Genomic DNA, 19,479 nt, shown 5'->3' with positions numbered 1-19,479 from the left:
GGAGTCTGGCTGAAAACCACAGTTGCTGAAGAAGAGCTGTAAAGGCATACACCAATAGTAGTGGAAGGAAAGGAGTGAAGTACAAATAACAAATGGTTGCAACAGAGTTATTGCAACCAAATACCACCTATATCTGGGGCAACTACAATAGACCCTGACGATCCAGAATCTGTTTGCAGAGTCACAGCCGATGCTGCAATTTGGCAGCAAACTGATCTAAAGCACAGAACTCCATTGTTTCCGGATACAAATAGATGCCAACAACAAAAAAATTGTCTAGAAGAAATGGCAAATTGCATCCAACTTTTTTTTTAAGCAAAACAAAGCACTGGAGCTCCTGAACCAAAATGGAAATATCTCTTTCCTAAATGTGACTTTCTGTCAATTTTACCTACCTAAAGTTGCAAAAGAAAGTTGCACAAAGAGTGAACTAAATGTGTGAATTAGTAAAACCTGGACTGGACAAGGTGAAAGCAATCTGCAACTCTGCTATGAAATTAAAATGTGCCTTCCTTGAAGCCATTGGTACATCAGTCATATGGAAGTAGCATGTGGACTTTTACCAAAAGATTGGAGATAAAACTGGACAGTGTATACATGAGAATGCTAAGAGCTGCTCTTATCCCTTGGAGACAGCATCTCATTAGTGTGCAACTTTAAAGATACATTCCTTGGATCTCAGCCCTGATCTAAGAGGAGAGAACTAGAATTACTGGAGAACTTTGCGCCATGGGTTGGGGTAAAAAAAAAAGGAAAAGGGATAATGAATAAACAAATATATAGAAAACTTGTTTTCATTTTTTTTTTTTTTCAGATTGAAATTCTTCTAAAAAAAAATGTTTATTTGTTATAGAATTATAACAATAACATATCAAAAAAGTATTTTGTTTAATTTTATACGAAAATAATTTTTTTCAAGTTATACCTTTGGTATATTTTGTTAAAACTTGTAATGGATTAGACACACATTGATGAACTATAGTTGCTACTGATATGTGTGCATGTATGTGGGTGATCCTCCACATTTGAATAGAGAGTAAAGGATAACTCCCCTGTGAATGAACGTGGCTGATCTAGTAAATCATTTGCATAAATATAAAAAATCAACAAATGCTCACAATCTGTATAGTTGTTTCTAATAACTCATTGAGGGATCAAAGAGTCACTTTCATGCACACAATCTCTCTAATATGTGTGTAGTGCCTTTGTGCCAAGAAGTGTCTTACTTGTATGCAAACTAACAGATGTGTCAAGATACATTTCTTCAAATTATACACAATTTATATATTGCCTTCCACCCCTGGTGGTGGTGTGAGGAAGAGGGGCACAGAATAAACCGGGTTTCATTTGTTCAGACGTTAAACAACATGCGTAAATCATTTAGTCCCAATTTTGAAGCTTCTTTTCCATTCCTGGTAAAAAGAAAATAGAATAAATTATATATTAGGAAATGGAAAAAAGATAAATATACATAGTTAGGAAATGATTAAAAATATACATAGCTAGAAAGTGATCATATTGAAAAACAATTTGTTTTAAAATCCTCCAAATTTAATCTGTAAAATATTCTGAAAAAGAAAATGAGGTGATTTATTCATTCCAGAAAAAATTGAAATCCAATTGCAGACATCAGATAAGATTTGAATTTTGGTAAGGATCAAATTAAATCTCGTATATCTATAAAATCCTCGGGGAACTGTAGTCAGAAACAGATCTAGAAGTGATGCTTGTTGTTCTTGCTGGTCAGGGAAACGTAACCATTTGTGATAGAGAGTGACATATAGCAATCCTCGGGAACTGTAGTCAGAAACAGATCTAGAAGTGATGCTTGTTGTTCTTGCTGGTCAGGGAAACGTAACCATTTGTGATAGGGAGTGACATATAGCAATCCTCGGGAACTGTAGTCAGAAAGATCTAGAAGTGATGCTTGTTGTTCTTGCTGATCAGGGAAACAGGTTGGAAACGTAACCATTTGTGACAGGGAGTGAGATATAGCAAAACTATGTGTTGTGCTGCCCGCTGCATCTGTGTGAGTAGAGAATCCAAGCCAGTTTTTGTGGTGAGCATTAAAGTCACCAAATACATGTACCTGTGCGCTAGTGTCAAGAGAGAGTGCTGTGTCTATGCTGTCAGAGACTTTGTTTATTATGGTGCAGTCCTGGGTCGAGGGAGAGAGGTAGAGAAAATAAAAGTACCTAATGTTGTGTTGTATGTTATATCTAAGGCTTTTGACAGGGTATGGCACAAGGGTCTCCTCAGGAAAATTAAATCATACGGTATCACTGGTAGAATACTTAACATAATTAAATCCTTCTTAGATAAGAGAAAAATCCAGGTTGTCCTCGACAGTCGTACGTCTAAACAGTGTGATTGAACTCCCCGACAAAACTGCCTCCGAGATGGGTATATATGCTGATGACACTACACTCTATAACAGACATGACAGGAAAACAAATGAACACATATCTAAAGAAATGGCAAAAACACTAAAGGATGACCTCCAATCTGTAGTGGAATGGGGACATAAATGGATGGTCACATTCAATGCTGCCAAGACTAAACTGGTTTCCTTCAATAATTACAAGAAACCTTCTCTGCCACCAATAGCAATGGCCAGTGACTCCCTGTCTGAGAGTACATCTTTCAAACTGCTTGGCCTAACGTTCACAGGAAACATGAGTTGGAACAATTATATTGAAAACATTGCCAGGGCCGCTGCAAGGAAGGTAGGCTCTCTCTACTGTGCTAGAAAACTATTGACACCTGAAAGAATCCTGTACCTCTATAAGGCCACCATTCGCCCATGTATGGAGTATTATTGTCACATTTGGGCTGGTGCATCTGCTACTAGTCTCTCGCTCCTAGACAAGGTTAAAAAAAGAGTCGCTAATCTGATAGGCCCTGAACTGGCATCTAAGCTTCAGCCTCTGTCCCATCGACGAAACGTTGCATCCCTCTGCCTGTTCTACAAGTATTTTAATGGTGAATGCTCTGACGAACTGCAGACACTTGTGCCCCCACGACATAGACACCCTCGATAAACCCGACAGGCAGCTAAATCCCACCCCCACACAGTAGAGATCCCTAGATGTAAAAGATCTTTCTACTCCAGTAGTTTCTTCCACAGAACCGCTAGACTCTGGAATTCCATTCCAAGTTTCTGTTTCCCCAACTGTACTGACATGTAGAAGTTCAAGTGCAACGTGAATCGACATCTTGCTGCCCAAATCCCAACATAGTGCCCCAGTAGTTACTGCCCCTGATAGTAGCCCCCTACACCAAAGTGGCAATGCGCCTTGTTTGGGGTGAAAATGTAATAAAAAAAAAAAAAAAAAAATGTGTGTGAGGACACTTCTTAACCTATATATATATATATATATATATATATATATATATATATATATATATATATATACTAAACAAATTTTTGATCTACATACTTGAATTTTGGTATACAGGGTATTCAAACATGTGGAAGACTTTAATTGGTTTTCATCTGGAAGAAAGAGCTGCTAAAGGATCAAAATTAAAAAATTGGTACGTGGGGAATCATTGGATTTTTACCTGTTTGTCAACTGTTTCACGAATGCGCATGCGTGAATGATGCACACGATAGATTACTTATGTTCAGAATAAATAGGTTTGATAACACATTTTAAAGATTGTGTCAAGCTGGCTTAATGATTATCGTACTCGATTCACTGTCTTTAAAATTTGGTTTCGATCTCAGCTTGCACATATTTTTTTTACTTACAAGTGAACTGTTTAGAAAAAACAATACTTGCATGCACATGTCACAGTTTTTCCCTCCCGTTTGTTTTACTTTTTAAAGGAATTTAATGTTACGTTTAATACCCACAGTATTTCTGTTTATAATAAATAAGAAAATTTGCATTAATTAAAATATAATATTTATGCATATTTTATGACCAGGCAATGCCAGGTGGCTTGCTAGTTTATAATAAAGTATAACTAAAATACAAATTTAATTTTCAACCTGGTGTGTGTGTGGAGAGAGACCACCACAAAAAACATTTTTTTTTCCTAAATAACTCCAATCTGTTGCAACAAAAAAAATCAAAATATAGAGAAAAACAGAGTGCACATATGAGGAGAAAGAGACAGGCAGTCACTCTTTGATGAAACAAAAGTCATTTAACTCCGCTACTCTCACAATAAATTACTTGAAATCTTAACCATCAAAGTGAAAGTTAGCCTTTTCTTATTTAAAATAAAAAAGCAGATTTTGATCAAATAGCCTCGATAAAAAAAAAGTGAAATTTTGCTAAACACTGGAGAACTCATATCCCTGATTGCAGGGAAAAGGAGGTGGAGAAGAAGGAGAGGTGTAAGATTAAATTTATGAGATTAAAATCAAATATACAATAAAGTTAAATTAATTAGTGAAATAATAATTCAATTACAAAACATTTTTCTTTTTAAATCTGCAATGTTGAACACTGACTGACTTGACTTTGGAAATCGTATTTCATATTGTGTGTCAGTCAAAAAGAAATTTTGTTTTGAAATAACCTGGAGTTGATGAGTACTGGAGGACAATAGAGGTAAGCACCTGTATTTGAAAGCTTCCCCAATGAACAGCTTGCTATGCAGACTTTAAATAGTGTAGAGGGTGGTGTTTTTAAATGACAATTTTTTCTTTGCATAGAGATTCAGTTTACATTTTGTAGTCAACAGTAAGTGAGTTTGTTCCAAGTCGATTACACAGAACTGATAATATAAGAATAAAAGAAGTTCATTTTTTTCTAAGATAAAAATGCCTTATTCACTTATCTGCGGTCATTTTCTTAGAATTTGCAGACTTATCCCTTTTGTCGGACCTAAGATAACACTTTCTTTGACAAAAACAAAAGAAATGCAAACCAAATGCTCCATAGCAACTGGTCAAAACTCACAAAACTCAAGAACCCAGGAATATATTCATATATTCCACATTTCGAAATTTTGTATAATACCACATTTTGTATAATTTTTGTATATAATACCACATTTTGTATAATTTTTGTATATAATACCACATTTTGTATAATTTGTATATGAAATTTTGTATAATTTCCACATTTTGTATAATACCACATTTCGATTCTTTAATACATGAGGAATAACTAAAAATTTTAATGCCAGTTTATTCAACAGTTTCTTTGAAAGTTTAAATGCTTATAAATTCCTTTCAAATTTTGAAAAATCACAGAGCCATGCATTTTTTAAAAACTTAACAGTCTTTCACTTTTATTATTTCATGTCAGTTTTCCCTTTTTTTGGGGGGATGGGGAATTAGACGTTTTGGATATTTTGCAAACCCACTTTAGTTTACACATTTCTGCAATGATTTGAGAAAAAAGTGCTCAACATAAATGTATCAAAATAATCTAGTCATCCTTCCGATAAGTTCTATGCTTGGCAAATATAGTGCTTTCAGAAAATTCATTAGCCTAATGTGCTAAGTTTGGGCAGATTTCTTATTGCAAATTCATCTAATCATGGAGTTTTCATTGCGCTGCAGTGGAATGAGGGAAAACTAGGAAAGTGATGGGCATTTGTTACTGTATAACATGAACCTTCTAACACAGCTGCTATACCAAGGTTCATACAGATTTTCATCGTCCATTTTCAAAGCCTTTTCGAGACTTTCTGTAGACAAAATTCAAGTTTTCAAAACAAAATTTTATACATAAATAATGATATAATAAACCAAAAAACTTTGTAACTGACAACAGGGAAAGCCACTTTCATTTATCTATTTCATAAAGTAGTTTTAAAGAAAGTTCTCTACAATAATGCACAACAAAACTCATCAACTATTTACAATTAAACTCATTACTACACTGTATATTTTGTCACTTAGTGATTTTGTATCATTTTCAGTTCTTGTTTGGCTTGAAGCTTTTCTTCGAGTTTAGGCAGTTCAGTTTATTTTTTCACAGGCTGACTTTCTGAAAGCATTTGACAGAGTCAAGTTACCAGAATTCTCTGCTTTCAGGGCAAGGTATCTGCTGATGAAGTCAATGATATATCCTTTTTCCAGTCTCATTTTCGTATTCAATTCTACCTGCTCAAGGTTCACCTTTCTCTTGAGTTTTTGTCTATGTTTTTGCTTTCCCATGTACATTTCATACTTCTGTCTGGCCAGGGAGAATAAAACAATGAGGGGATTGATTATTAGCACTTGACACATTCCTCCTGCTACCTTGACTTGATCATAGATAATTCTCTGTGCTAGTAGAGTCTCATCCTTCATGCTCTCCACCTCTATTTCTTTGTTTACTAAGAATCCTCTCAATACTGGTCTGACCATGAATACCAGAACAGTCCTCACAACTTTAAGCAGCTTGCTGTAACAGGGATCAGCCATGTAGGTTGTAAACAGTTGGTCAAACCTGTCATCTTGTGACAATATGTTTGTAGAGTGTAAGGGGTGGAGAGGTAGGAAAAGAACAAAGGATAGATGACAAAGATAGATGAAGCCAGTTTAGTACTAAAAGGACTTATCAATAAACAATGGATAGGAATTTGTTCTTAACACAGACAAAAAGAAATAAAATAAGGTTTAAATTAGGGTGTGACGAATGGTGATAGCAAAGTGACTGAATTATGAACAAAGGATCGAACAATAGGAACGACACTTGATGTAGGAGAGTAAGGATCAGTCAGACATTTAGTTAGTTGAGGCTTGAACTCTGAGGTCGACAGTTGGATTTTGGATATGGCCGAGAACAATTGGTCACTCATCAACTATTTACAATTAAGTTGGTCACTAGGACATTCTCTGAGGGAGATAGGGAAATGAACTGACGGCAATATATACACTCAGCCTTGACAGAATGTGCATATGAATTAGCATGTAAAAACACACACCTAGAGTCCAATTGACATAATATATGTGAAGCATCAGCATCCGTGTTTTTCTTGTGTTTTGTTTTATATTTGTGGACCAGTGTGTGTCCCCATCGATGGTTACCAGTGAGAAAATGCTGATACAACCATAAGATGAATGAAAAATCCATGGCACACAATATTTGGAGTTAGCAACCTGTCAGTGGGGCCATAATCTTCACTAATAGTCTCTAAATTTCTATATTATATCGATATTATTTATGTTATAAGAGGCAACAGCTTACACAATTTTGCCCATATTGCCATCACCCTTATGGTTGCAATGAGTTCACATCATCCATCTGTGTTCAGCATAGAATCTATGTAGCAGGAAAAGTGAATTTCAAGAGTGTTATTATCTAGCACCATCTCTTTGTGAAGACTACTATCAATAGGGTGCAACTGTCCAAGGAATTTCCTCCACTTAAGTTTCACAGCTAATTTATCCTTCAATTCACTAGACCTCTGTGAATGTAAAATAGGCATGCTACATTGTATCGCATTGCATTCCCTCCAGCACACAGGCACACAAGTTTCATTTACTTTAAAATAATGCATTACAGAACAGATTAATTTGTGGCTAATTAAAACGAGGAAGAATGAAAATCGAGGAGTGCGAGTGATGAAAGGCACCAAAGGGTTAATGAAATAGGGAGGACATAATGCTTTGGAGAAACAAACTTCTTGGTGTAGTAATAATTTCACTTTTATCGATGATAAATCCCTCCCCCCCCCAGTAAGCAATAAAATGTTGATGATCACAAGTCTGATCATTAAAGGCGAAAGAAAAATTTTAAATTCCATATTTTCTTACCCAGTGAGAATATCACGAGCCAAACTTCGCTTTTTTTCCTGAAGAGCCAAAATTTTTTCTTCAATTGTATTTTCACAAATATATCTGAAAAAAAAAAATCCAAAAAAAACATAGGGGGGTATAAAAAAATAAAATCACAAAAATGGACCTTATCACACATGGTCTACACTTTGGTATCTATATATATATAAAAGGCAAATGCGTCGAGCACATTTTTGTATGTCCAAGAAAGGCTTTTTTTGACGGGCTTCTCCGGGGACGGACGGGGGAGGGGTTTACTATTTCTTAGAACTGTTTATATACCCCCTAGATCATAATATCTATGATTTGCAAAGGGATGTCATGTCTAAATTTATTTTGATCGACTTTTATAAAATTTGCACTATTTCGTTGTGTCGCATGTTTGTTCAGCTTTTTAGTATAAATAAAGTGAAACTAATTGAAACAATCACTTCCTCGGCTTTGCGCCGGGGACGTCCAGAAAGCAAATCAGCTTTGATTAGTGCAGTGAAAACCGTCATATCAGACAATTGCTTTTCATTCGGACACCCCCATTTTTTATGGGGAGCTGGTTTCCTCCTAACTCAACATCTTGGGGAACAAAACCGAAAAAACTGCCTTGCAGCCAAACTTAACTGCGGGATTGATGTTTGACCTCATTAAATTTACGCACCTGTTAATTCACTTTTTAATCATTAGATTTCATCAATTCTCATTCCCCTATCTTCATAGTGTTGACATAAGTCATCAATCTTTTTTTTTCGCTTTCGCTTCAAGAATTTGGGTTCGAACCTACCTCCTTCCCCAAAACTTTTCTTTTTCAAATGCACCCCCCCCCCAAGAAGGTTTAACATTGTTTTTTCCATCATGTACGCTTTTTTTTTGTTTTTCCGATTTTTTTTAAGAAGCTTTAGCATTGTGTGTTTTTTTTTTAATAATATTTAAACAGGGTTATTACTTCGCTTTGTTTTGACTTACCCCCCCCCCCACACCTCTAACACACCTGGACAACCCCGCTAGTTATATATAACGGGTATTCATTTGTATATCTTGCTAAAACTCTTAAACCATAAGTAGACGAAAACATATATTAGAAGAATACCTATCCCAACGGTAAAATTCTTCAAACAGAAAGTTTATTACCATATGTGTTACATGATAAGGGCTGTCCCCTTTTCATGTAAGTATAAAAATAGAGAGATTACTTAAAATGAAAATAAAATGAGAGAAAGCAGAAATGGAACCTTGGATATAAGTTTTGAAGAACAATAGGTTTAAATGGAATGTCCAGTAAACTGTCAATTCTGATGAAATAATAATAAATAAACTATTCAATTGTCAGAAAGAATGTGGATAATAAAATATGGGTTAAATAAATTAGATATGTAGGTTTAATTCCTTTGTAAAAACATCAAAGAAAAAATAGGTTATTGGGAAATCATAATGTCGGAAACGTGCAAAGTCGTGCATGTTGAAACACGTGAATTTTGTTCACGAGGCCGGACATGCATGGATTTCTCAATATAGGAAGTGAGAGTTAGTTAGTTAGGGAGACAGTCAGTGAGAAACTCAGAGAGAGTCTGGAGTTTGAAATTCGAACGTCTAGAAGCGAGACGATCACTTTTAAACTTAATATGTGAAGCTTTGAATTCTTGATGAGAAAACCACAGCCGGTCGTGAAGAAATAAACCCATCATGTGTTTTGATAAAGCTCGTCTTTGTGTCTGTGATTCTTACAAAAAGGTAAAGTGAATTGTTATTATATGTCTGTGTTATAAAATGTCTTAACATACACATCTCATATCCACAATGTGAATCTACATCTCATATCTACACTAAGACTGTCTGAACACTATCTCCTCACTCTAAGAGCTTCACATAGCAACACATCTATTAACCTAAGAATGAACATATTTTTAATATATATGAATTGTCATAACACGAACACGGAACGTACAATCTCTCTCACAACATCCCTCTCTAGAACTCTCTCAACAGCATCACTTGTAATAAGACTCTCTCTCAACGACAAACACTCTAATAAGACTCTTCTAAGACTGCGCGTGTAATAAGACTCTTTCTAAGCATCATTTATAATAAGACTCTCTCAATGAAACCCCTATATAACATATGTATCTCCCCTTATAAAGATTAAAATCAAAATTACTTAACTTTGTTTAGAATCCTTATTATAAGTTTTATCAAATATCAATATTTTTTAAAACTAAAATTTGTTTAATTTTTATCTTTGAATTTTAAATTCAACTGTTTTAATTTATTAGTTAATTTTTTTTATCTAATTTAAAAATTGTTAGGGATACTAAGATTTAAGACACTCCTTACAGATGTTGGAATTTAAAAATTTGCTTAAGTTTTTGTGTGCTAGACTTACCTGTGGATTTTGACATCTTTTTTCTGTCCAACTCGATGAATACGATCACAAGTCTGTTCTTCCAAAGCTGGATTCCTAAAAAGATCATAAAATAAAATAAAAAATATGTGGAAAATAGATTATGGCAGATTAAAGTTTTTATTTATTTATTATTATGCTTCACAATTTTCAAGATGAGGATTAATAATAAATCGAGTTTATCAAAAAGCACCCAAAGTCAGAGTTTACATTGACCATAATGTTGTGAGAATAAAATTCAAGATGAAAACTAGTTTGAATAATTCAAATTAAATAATAAATTTCTGAATTCTACACTGACAACCTTTGACACTGAGAAATTATTTACTATTAATTGAAAATTTATTGGAATCAAAACTGCAATTGTAAAATGGAATAAAATGTTTTTGATCCAATTTCAAGCTACATTAATATCCACTCTCACATTTGCTAACATAAAAAACTGACATTAACTAGATAATCACCTCCTCCTTGCAGTTGCCATGTAATCAGCACTCCTTTTTCTATTAACCTGTTTGTTGATTTGCCATCCCTGGCTCATAGCTTCTTATTATTTACAAATTTAAGAGTTTAAAAAAAAAATATTTATGTAAGTTAAGAGCAAAACAAAAAGTAAAAAAGCTCTCAGGCAACATTGGACAAGTACACTATATAATTTCACATACATGGGTAATAATATTAAAGTAAATTTATATATTTGATTTGAATAAAAGGATCAATCTCAATATTTAAATAGAACAAATTAATAAAGTATTGAATCATAGTTGTATCATTCTATGAGTTAATGTGAATTTTGGAACAAAGTAACTTTTACACATATTTCTAGAGAATTGTTGACTTCTCTAAAACATTTATAAATTTTTATTTCAAAATGATCCGTAAATCAGAATGATATAACCATAATTTTATAGATGTTCCTATTTACAATGTCTCCCCACAGGACAGAGTTAGACACCAGGGTCGTTTTTTTAGAAGAGGAGTTTGATACTAAAATAACAGTCAGTATGCAGTATCAGATTTTTTTATTATATAATTATGTGTGTGTGTGTGTGTATACACAAATATTTGAACAATTTTTTTAGCAAATGTTTACCATATTGTTCTGGTGTGTGGTCTGTTATTGCCTGTTCAACTTACCAATGGCTGTCCATAAGAAATAAATGGCTTCCTCCGATTAAATTGAGTCCGACTCCTCCGGCCTTGAGGGACAACAACATCACCTGAAAATAAAAATAGATGTGCGAAAAACCATTTGATAGATTCAAAAGGAACAATATTTTATTCATGATGATGATGATTCCTTTGGACTTTTTTGATTTGAGATTGAAATTTTTATGGATGAATATTTAAATATTTTTAAATATTTGTAAAGGTTTTAGCTGGAGAAAGGCGACAAATAACTTTGAACTTTATTGTTATAGGTAAAAATAGATAATGTGTATTTATTTTATTTCGTTGAGCAAAATTAGATAATTGGAAGCGAGTGAAAGAGTGAAAGCAAAGAGAGGAAAAAGAAAGAAGGAGAGAGACTTTAAGTCAATTTGGCAGACGTTTAAAAAAATGGACATTTGGTTAAAAGTTATTCTTAATTCTTACCTCAGGCCCATTAGTATTTTCATTGAAATCTTGTACCATTGCCATTCGCTTTTGTGGAGTGACATCACCCTGCAGCAAATGATAGCGCAAACCAGCCTCTTTCACATGAAGAGCAACGAGAGATAACATTTTTGTCCACTCAGAGACGACAACGCTGGAAAAAAATTTTTTTTTTTAAAAGACATTAAAAGTTTGTGGTAGGTTGTATTTTATGGCCATACACAAAACCAGGTTGGGGCAGACTGAGTTAAGTAATTAATACAATTGGAAAGTAGGGTAGGAAGGATCGAAAGTAAAAAGGGCTGGGAAAGATGGATTTTAGAGTAGTGGAGTGAGTGTGAATACCTTTTCCAAGAGTTTGACGGCTGTTTAGAGTTATGTTTTACACTGAATCTGTTTGACCTCTCTCCAGTGTTATGGGTTAAATAGTAGGGGCAAACTAGATTCACAAGCCTCGGTATCGTACTTAATGTTACCAAGACAGAAAGCTATTTTGCTTTAACAATTATAAAAATACTTTTCCAATCACCAATTGCAATGGTGATAGCACCCTACTCAAGATTCCAACATTCAAACTCCTCAACCTAACATTCATAGTCAACATGAATGGGAACAAATACATAGAAGATAGTGCCAAGTTTGCTGCAAAGAAGGTGAGCTCTCTCTATCAGACTAGAAAACGTCTTACACCTGTCAATATCCTATATCTCTATAAAGCCACTATTCACCCATGCATGGTCACATCTGCCACTAGTCTACCTCTTTTAAACAATTTTAAAAAGAGAATCATTAATCTAATAAATCCCACACTGTCTACAACCTTTGTCCTATCACCACAATATTGCATTCCTATGCTTGTTTTACATCTATTTCAATGAAATATGTCCTGATGAACTTACTGCCCTGATGGCTCATCGACATAAATACCTCTGACAGACCCAACAACCAGATACCAGAAAACGTTTTGCTCTAATAGTGTCTTTCCTTAAACTGTTAATGTTTGGAATTTTCTTCCTACTCTCCATTTTGCTGACTGTACCAACATGCAGACATTTAAATGTCATGTGAACAAATATCTCACTGCATAACTTAGGATGCACCTATGCATGTAGCTCCAAATTTACAGTAACCCTTTATATATCTGTGGCAATTTGTTCAAGAAATTTAAAAAAAAATAGAAAAAAGAAAAAATAGTTATTTGTCCAGCTGAAAGGAATACTGGAAATGTCAGAACATTTGTTTCTAATGTTATTTTTATGCAATTTTAGTTTTGAATAACGAGTTTCAAAAAAGGTTCAAGAACTGACATTGCTAAAGACATCAGATAGAAGGTGTTGATTCCAAATCTGTGGTTAGTTTGGCTGTTAGATAAACCATTTAACTGTGATGCTGCAACAAACATACATACAGACAACTTTGCTTTATATATAACAAAATAAAAAATTGTTTGTCATACTGGATTATTGTAAGATGTGACGCAAAAATCAAAATTAAATACCATTTTGCTTTTTCTTTCTTTATTATTTCTTCCATTTCTTCCATGAGAGCGGTAATCTGAAGGAGGAATAATAGCATTTTAAATCAAAAGAATAATAATAGAATTCATTTAAAATAAAAAAAAATTGAGTTTTATTCACTTTTGTGGCTACAAATGAAAGTGATAGCATCAGTGAGGTGCTAGCAAAGTGGATGAGGGAAATAGGCTAAGAACAGATAAGGAGACAGAGGAGGGGGGATGGGATAAATGCAGAGGAGGGGGGTATGGGATAAATGCAGAGGAGGGGGGAATGGGATAAATGCAGAGGAGGGGGGAATGGGATAAATGCAGAAGAGGGGAATGGGCTAAATGCAGAGGAGGGGGGGATGGGATAAATGCAGAGGAGGGAGGATGCGATAAATGCAGAGGAGGGGGGATGCGATAAATGCAGAGGAGGGGGGAATGGGCTAAATGCAGAGGAGTGAGATGGGCTAAATGCAGAGAAGGGGGATGGGCTAAATGCAGAAGAGGAGGGATGGGATAAATGTAAAGGAGGGGGATGGGATAAGCGTAGAGGAGGGGGGATGGGATAAGCGCAAAAGAGGGAGGATGGGATAAGCGCAAAAGAGGGAGGATGGGATAAGCGCAAAAGAGGGAGGATGGGATAAGCGCAGAGGAAGGAGGATGGGATAAGTGCAGAGGAGGGGGATGGGATAAGTGCAGAGGAGGGGGATGCGATAAGCATGAAATGTAACAAAATATAATGTGAGATAAGTATGTTATGCAAAAACAATCTTTAAGTAAAAATTTCCACTTCAATGTTCTCTCACACTGAAGCGGTTTTAAAATTATTAGCAAAATAATAAGTTGTCCTGTTCATAAAAAAAGTCAAACTAATAATGAATTATGATGAAGAATAAGAATGGAATTTTTATTAAAGTGAAGAGAATTGTAGCTTTATCTACTTTTGTGGCAACAAATGAAAATAAAAGCAAGTGTTAACAAAAAGATGTGCAAGTAGAGAGGGGGAGAAGTTGGGTTGTAAGCAAATGCTTATGGGCTTGATTGATATGATGCAATGCCTAAACTTTTACCTTAGTACTTTTTGTACTGGGATCAAGAATATCTTTTCCAACTGTTGCGTCACATTCATTTGGATCAGCATTTTCTGTCAACAACAAATCCTTCATTTGATCTTCTAATCCCAAATCCAATCCGGTTTCATCAAATTCTTCCTAGAGGATTAATAAAAACAAAAACAGGATGCAAGAATATTTTTTTAAATAGAAATAAGTTGGTTCTTACACATACAAGAGCACCTATCCTCCACATATTGTTACGTGCGAGCATGATTAACTGGTGATAACGTTATGAGAGTCAGTTAAAATGCGTGACGACAAAGATTCCTTTATTAGATTTTTATTTGATCAGTGAAAAGAAAAAAAAAAGCAACAAATTCATGATGCCCACATGTTAATAATGATAATGGCGTAGACAAACTACCCCTACATACCATCGTCACATTACACATTTCGTCATCTCCTTACCCTCCCCATATATTTGTTCTTCCTCTCTTAAGATAAAAATAAAAGGAAAGCAAATAAATTGAAATAAAAATTGGTGTAAAAAATGATGCACATGAAGTAGGAAATATTAAAAAAGATTTATCGTTAAATCAACTGCCGAGATGGGCAGATGTGAATTGATGGGATCTGTGGTGAAGAGATTGTTAAATTCGCCATGCACTCTAACTCAATTTGAAGATAACTGCATGGGATAAAGGGCCAACATGCTTATATGTATTTATTGATGCAGCAAAAAAAGGGCGGACATCTCAAAGAATGATGTTACCTCAAATATCAAGGAACTGTTAAAATTTTGGAAAGCTTGAAATTGAACGATGACTCCTCTTGAATACTTTGTTTCTAATTTGTTTCTAAGGATCTTTCATCTCATTTGGATTATACCTTTTCTAAGAGATAAGTACTATGTGATTACCCCCCCCCCACTTCCCCTTCCTTTTATCACAATCCTGTCCTTTTGTAATATCTAGGCCTCTAAATAAGCTGGAACACTGATTTTAACTGTTATAAACTTACATTTTCAATGTCAAGGAATCCAATGGTTCAAGTTATCATTTCATCTTTTGTAACCTCCCATAATCCACCATATGGGTAAAAAACAACAGCCCAGGCAGTCAGTCAGATACTAAAGCAGTTATTTTTATTGAGATGTCTTTTAACTGTAAACTTTGGATGTTTGCATAACAATCTTAAACATTAGAACATGTTTGATCATAGTCTATGCATAATCATCATCATAATCATCACTTTTGTGCATCACAGCATGGGAATCTTCATCGTTCTGGCACTGGCTGCGGCACTGTCACATGTCAGTACAGGCTAAGTCCTTAGTCCTGCAGGAACATCTGCCAGAAGAACAGTCAGATTTACATTTGCATTAGACCATCTCAAGGATGGCCTTATGGGCTGGGAGGACCTCTGTGATCGTTGGTTTCAGCATGCCATCCAACTGCTTGAAGAACCCATTTTGCAGGGAATCCAGTTGTGGAATCTACAGAGCAATGGCTGCTTATGCCCATCTCCTTGCTTGGACATGGACTCTCAAAATGTGCTGCTTCAAAGCTGCAGGTGTTGGAGGGAGCCTGTCACTTTCTGCCTTATGCTTGCAGAACAGATGCCATCGCAGTTCAGGGATTAACTTGATATTGATACTTTTGACTGAATAAGCTGCATGTACGAAGGACTCCAGTGTTGACAGCATTCCTTCTGTCACTTCTGCTTCTTCTATAAGCATCTGCAGCCCCTTGACAACATCATCTACTTTGATGTAATCTGCAGCCAGGTTACCTTGCCTATACAGGAGAACCTCCCTGTGTTGTCGGACCCAGTGAATGCATGGAAGGCTGGCAATTAAAATATCGAACCCCCCCCCCCAAAAAAAACCTAACGTAAGGCAAACGAACGATGTTAAATATAAAAATCGAAAAAAGAAAACAGAAAAACGAACACATGAAAAATGGCTTAAATAAGCCTGTTTCGATATTAAAATTTTAAAAAATCGGTGGGTACCCGGGTGTTTTTGGATGTGTGGTTGGGGGTGGATAAGTGAAGTAAAAAACAAACAAGCAGAAAATTGAACGTTACTTGAAAAATGGCTTAAATAACACTGGTTCAATATTTAAATTTAAAAAAGAAAAAAAAAAAAAAAAGAAAAAAAAAAGACATCTCACACCACGATTCGAACCCAAAACGTTTAGATAACAAACCAACTGAGCTAACGCGACATACATGAAATTTAGTCAATTCTTCAAGTATTTAAAGTAAATCAGGTCATGACGTCATCTGACGCATGCGTAGAACCGGTCGTCGTCACGAGAGGACCGTTTTTTGTTGACACCCCCAACTCAATTATGCATCTAAGGGTTAATGTTATAACTACCATCCTTGACACTGAAAATGTAGGTTTAGCAGTTAAAATCAGTGTTCCAACTTATTTAGCGTACATTTTACAACTGCCATTTTGTAAATTCCAATATGGCCACCATATACACATCCAGGCAAATGCAAACATTGATTTTCTGATTCCTTAGACAATAACCTTTCCAAAAATGTATAGTTTTGCAAATCTTCAAAAACTTCCCACAAAAGTGGTGCGAAACAGTTCTTAACAGGGAATTAATTTTACCCATCCTAGGACGGGTATTCTTCGAGTATATATGAGAGAGAAAATGGATATTTACCTCCTTCAGTAAACTTGGATGACAACAACATTGCCGCAAACGCAATAAGAGTAACAAAATATCTTTCCCAGTTTGCGTAGAATGAGGGGTGACAATTTGTGGACCGACAGGAGGTTTTTGAGATGACCCCATTTGGAAAGGATTGCCACCAGATTGTGAAGATGCTGAAGACGTTGCCGCACTTGATGACCCTGCTCTATGTGGCAATTCTTGATCTTCATGTCGTTTCATATAGTTTATGACAACTGACCTGCAAGTAGGAAAGATACAAAATTCATGTTCAGCTGAATTTGCTCAGATGAAATTAAAAAAAAAAAGTTTTCTTTATTTCAATCAGAAATACATTCTCTTTTACAATTGAAGAGTTGGTTTGAAAGTATCAAGATTAGAAGTCATTTGGATGAGTTGATTGTGTCAGACTTGATTGGAATAAAAAAAAAACAAAAAAAAAACAGGTCATCAGAGTTTGAAATAAAATCCCCGTCTTCTTTACAAGTTGTAGTCAGGTGGGAAACAGGCAAACGGAAGAGAGTTCCACAGGCGTGCACCTCTAAGAAAGAAACTTTGCTCATGGAATCTACGTTTTAATTTAGGCACAGATAAAGAATGGGGCTGAAATGCATTAAACCTGGCTTTATTCTAATTGTGCAGAGCACATATTTTTTTTTTTTTTTTGGTGGGGGGAGTGGCAGGTTGTTTATCCTATCAGATACCTTTATTGAGGCATTTTCAGCGTTCAATCAGTTTTTGTTAACCGATTGCTTTTTTGTGACAAGAGTATTCCAGGACACCATGTAATTTATTTCTCATGAGGTTTTTGTAACTGTTCGAAATTCCCTTTATCTGATAAACATATACGAACAGTCAATCAAAGTGACTGGAACTTGTGAAGAGAGGGATTTGTATTTACATAAGCTAGTTGAAAGAACGAATGTAAAATGCACAGAATAAGAAACTAACCATGAACAGCTTGGTTGTGAAAAAATGTGGCAAATGTATAAAGTTCCCGGTCTCATCGAGGAGAGTAAGAGGAGAAAATAAAGTTAGTATGCTTCTACCACCTGTAAATATGACTTATTTGGTAGAGTGACTCATCAAAACTGCTATAGAAATTTACAAAATTGAATTAAATCAACTGATAATATCTAGAAAATATGCAGATATTGGCTGGTAGTATGACCATAATGAATGTATATGTGGCATCTGTGTTTGTATTGTTATAATATTTATTTTTCAATAGGGGAAAAAAATCGACTTCTTTTTATTAAGTATAGAGATGAATGTCTATCACATTATGATTGTATTTAGATGGCCTCACTCCCTATTAAATAAGAAAGGGTTTGATGGCATTGGAATGGCTCCACTTCTCAATAAAGATGGTTTGATTGTATTTGGAAGGTTCCACTACTATAAAAGCTATTTACTTACCGTGTCTTTTGAAATATTTTTGTGTAAAGTTTTCTTTCTGCTTTCGAAAGATACAATTTTCTGCTTGTGTTTTCTTTCTTGCTGAGGTTAACCTGAGAAAAAAAAAAAAAATAAAATAAAAATAAAATATGTATCTTTTTCTTATATTTTATACTTGCATTTTTACTTATTTTAATTATGTCAGCATGGTCAGATGGAAGTCTATATTGAATAATATTTTAGGAAAATTTCCTTTCCTCAGATATTACACCTCTGTATTGTATTGCCTTTCAATAAATGTCCTTTATATACACACTAGACAATGCTTTATACACGGCATAATCGCGTTGACAACCGGTTCTCGTCAGATCACCAAAGTTAAGCAATGTTAAGTCTGGTTAGTATCAGATGGGTGACCATTTGGGAATTGTAGGTGCTGTATGTGTTCTCCACTTATCTCGGCATTTGTTTTCAGTCGTCCTGTACTTCACTTGCTACTGGTATTTAACAATGTTGTCTCAAAAGAGGTGCGGTTGGAGATTGTGCACCTTCCGCTACAAAAATTTAATGCGCAAGCAACCCTTCGTGGGTATTCATAGTCTGTCCAAGACTGAAGGAGCCTGCTTTAAAGACAATGCTTTAAGCAAACTACATTAATCTCTTATTACATATTTTTTGCCGACATTTTTTGAGATCAGATTGCATTGTTTGCACCGTTTTAGATGTCTCATTCATCTTGGTTTCTGCTCATTATTATAATTAGGAATAATCAATCGCATATAGTATGAAATGATGCGTCAATGATTTCTGTAGGATAAGGTTAAACCCCAAGTTGAAGAGCCATTGCTTCACATGGAAGTTTTATAGCAAACCTCAATCTCCTCAATGGTTAATTTCTACTTGTGCAGCTGGCATTGATCAAAGGTAACATGCATTCTGCAGACTTATCTGACATAAAAAATAATTGTAAGAGTGAAATAGCTGCAGCAAAGAGAAGGCATTCTGAAATCACCAGAAAACACATCAGGTTGCAAAAATTAGGAATTTGCGATTTCTGGAAAATTTATAACAGTATAAAAAATAATAGTTAATCAACAATTCTACCTCTACCAAACAAC

General features: G+C 35.0%; 1 protein-coding gene across 1 annotated transcript in view; it reads right to left on the bottom strand.

The window, feature by feature from the left end:
• Nucleotides 1-797: 797 nt before the first annotated feature.
• The window catches only part of LOC145266984 (transcription termination factor 2-like), a 135,439-nt gene continuing 116,757 nt past the window's right edge, over nucleotides 798-19,479 (bottom strand). Inside the window, exons 21-29 of the mRNA XM_080122827.1 lie at nucleotides 18,383-18,474; nucleotides 16,955-17,204; nucleotides 14,286-14,426; nucleotides 13,213-13,268; nucleotides 11,715-11,868; nucleotides 11,256-11,338; nucleotides 10,101-10,175; nucleotides 7,709-7,792; nucleotides 798-1,412 (exon numbers count right to left, since the gene is read on the bottom strand). Of these exons, the coding sequence (XP_079978953.1) occupies nucleotides 1,352-1,412; nucleotides 7,709-7,792; nucleotides 10,101-10,175; nucleotides 11,256-11,338; nucleotides 11,715-11,868; nucleotides 13,213-13,268; nucleotides 14,286-14,426; nucleotides 16,955-17,204; nucleotides 18,383-18,474 (996 nt within the window). The 3' untranslated portion in view covers nucleotides 798-1,351. The remainder of the gene's footprint in view (nucleotides 1,413-7,708; nucleotides 7,793-10,100; nucleotides 10,176-11,255; nucleotides 11,339-11,714; nucleotides 11,869-13,212; nucleotides 13,269-14,285; nucleotides 14,427-16,954; nucleotides 17,205-18,382; nucleotides 18,475-19,479) is intronic.

Source organism: Euprymna scolopes, chromosome 42, assembly GCF_053919585.1.
Source record: "Euprymna scolopes isolate OS-2025 chromosome 42, ASM5391958v1, whole genome shotgun sequence".
NCBI classification, from domain to species: Eukaryota; Metazoa; Mollusca; class Cephalopoda; order Sepiida; family Sepiolidae; genus Euprymna; species Euprymna scolopes.
This window is presented reverse-complemented; position numbering and strand designations above follow the sequence as displayed.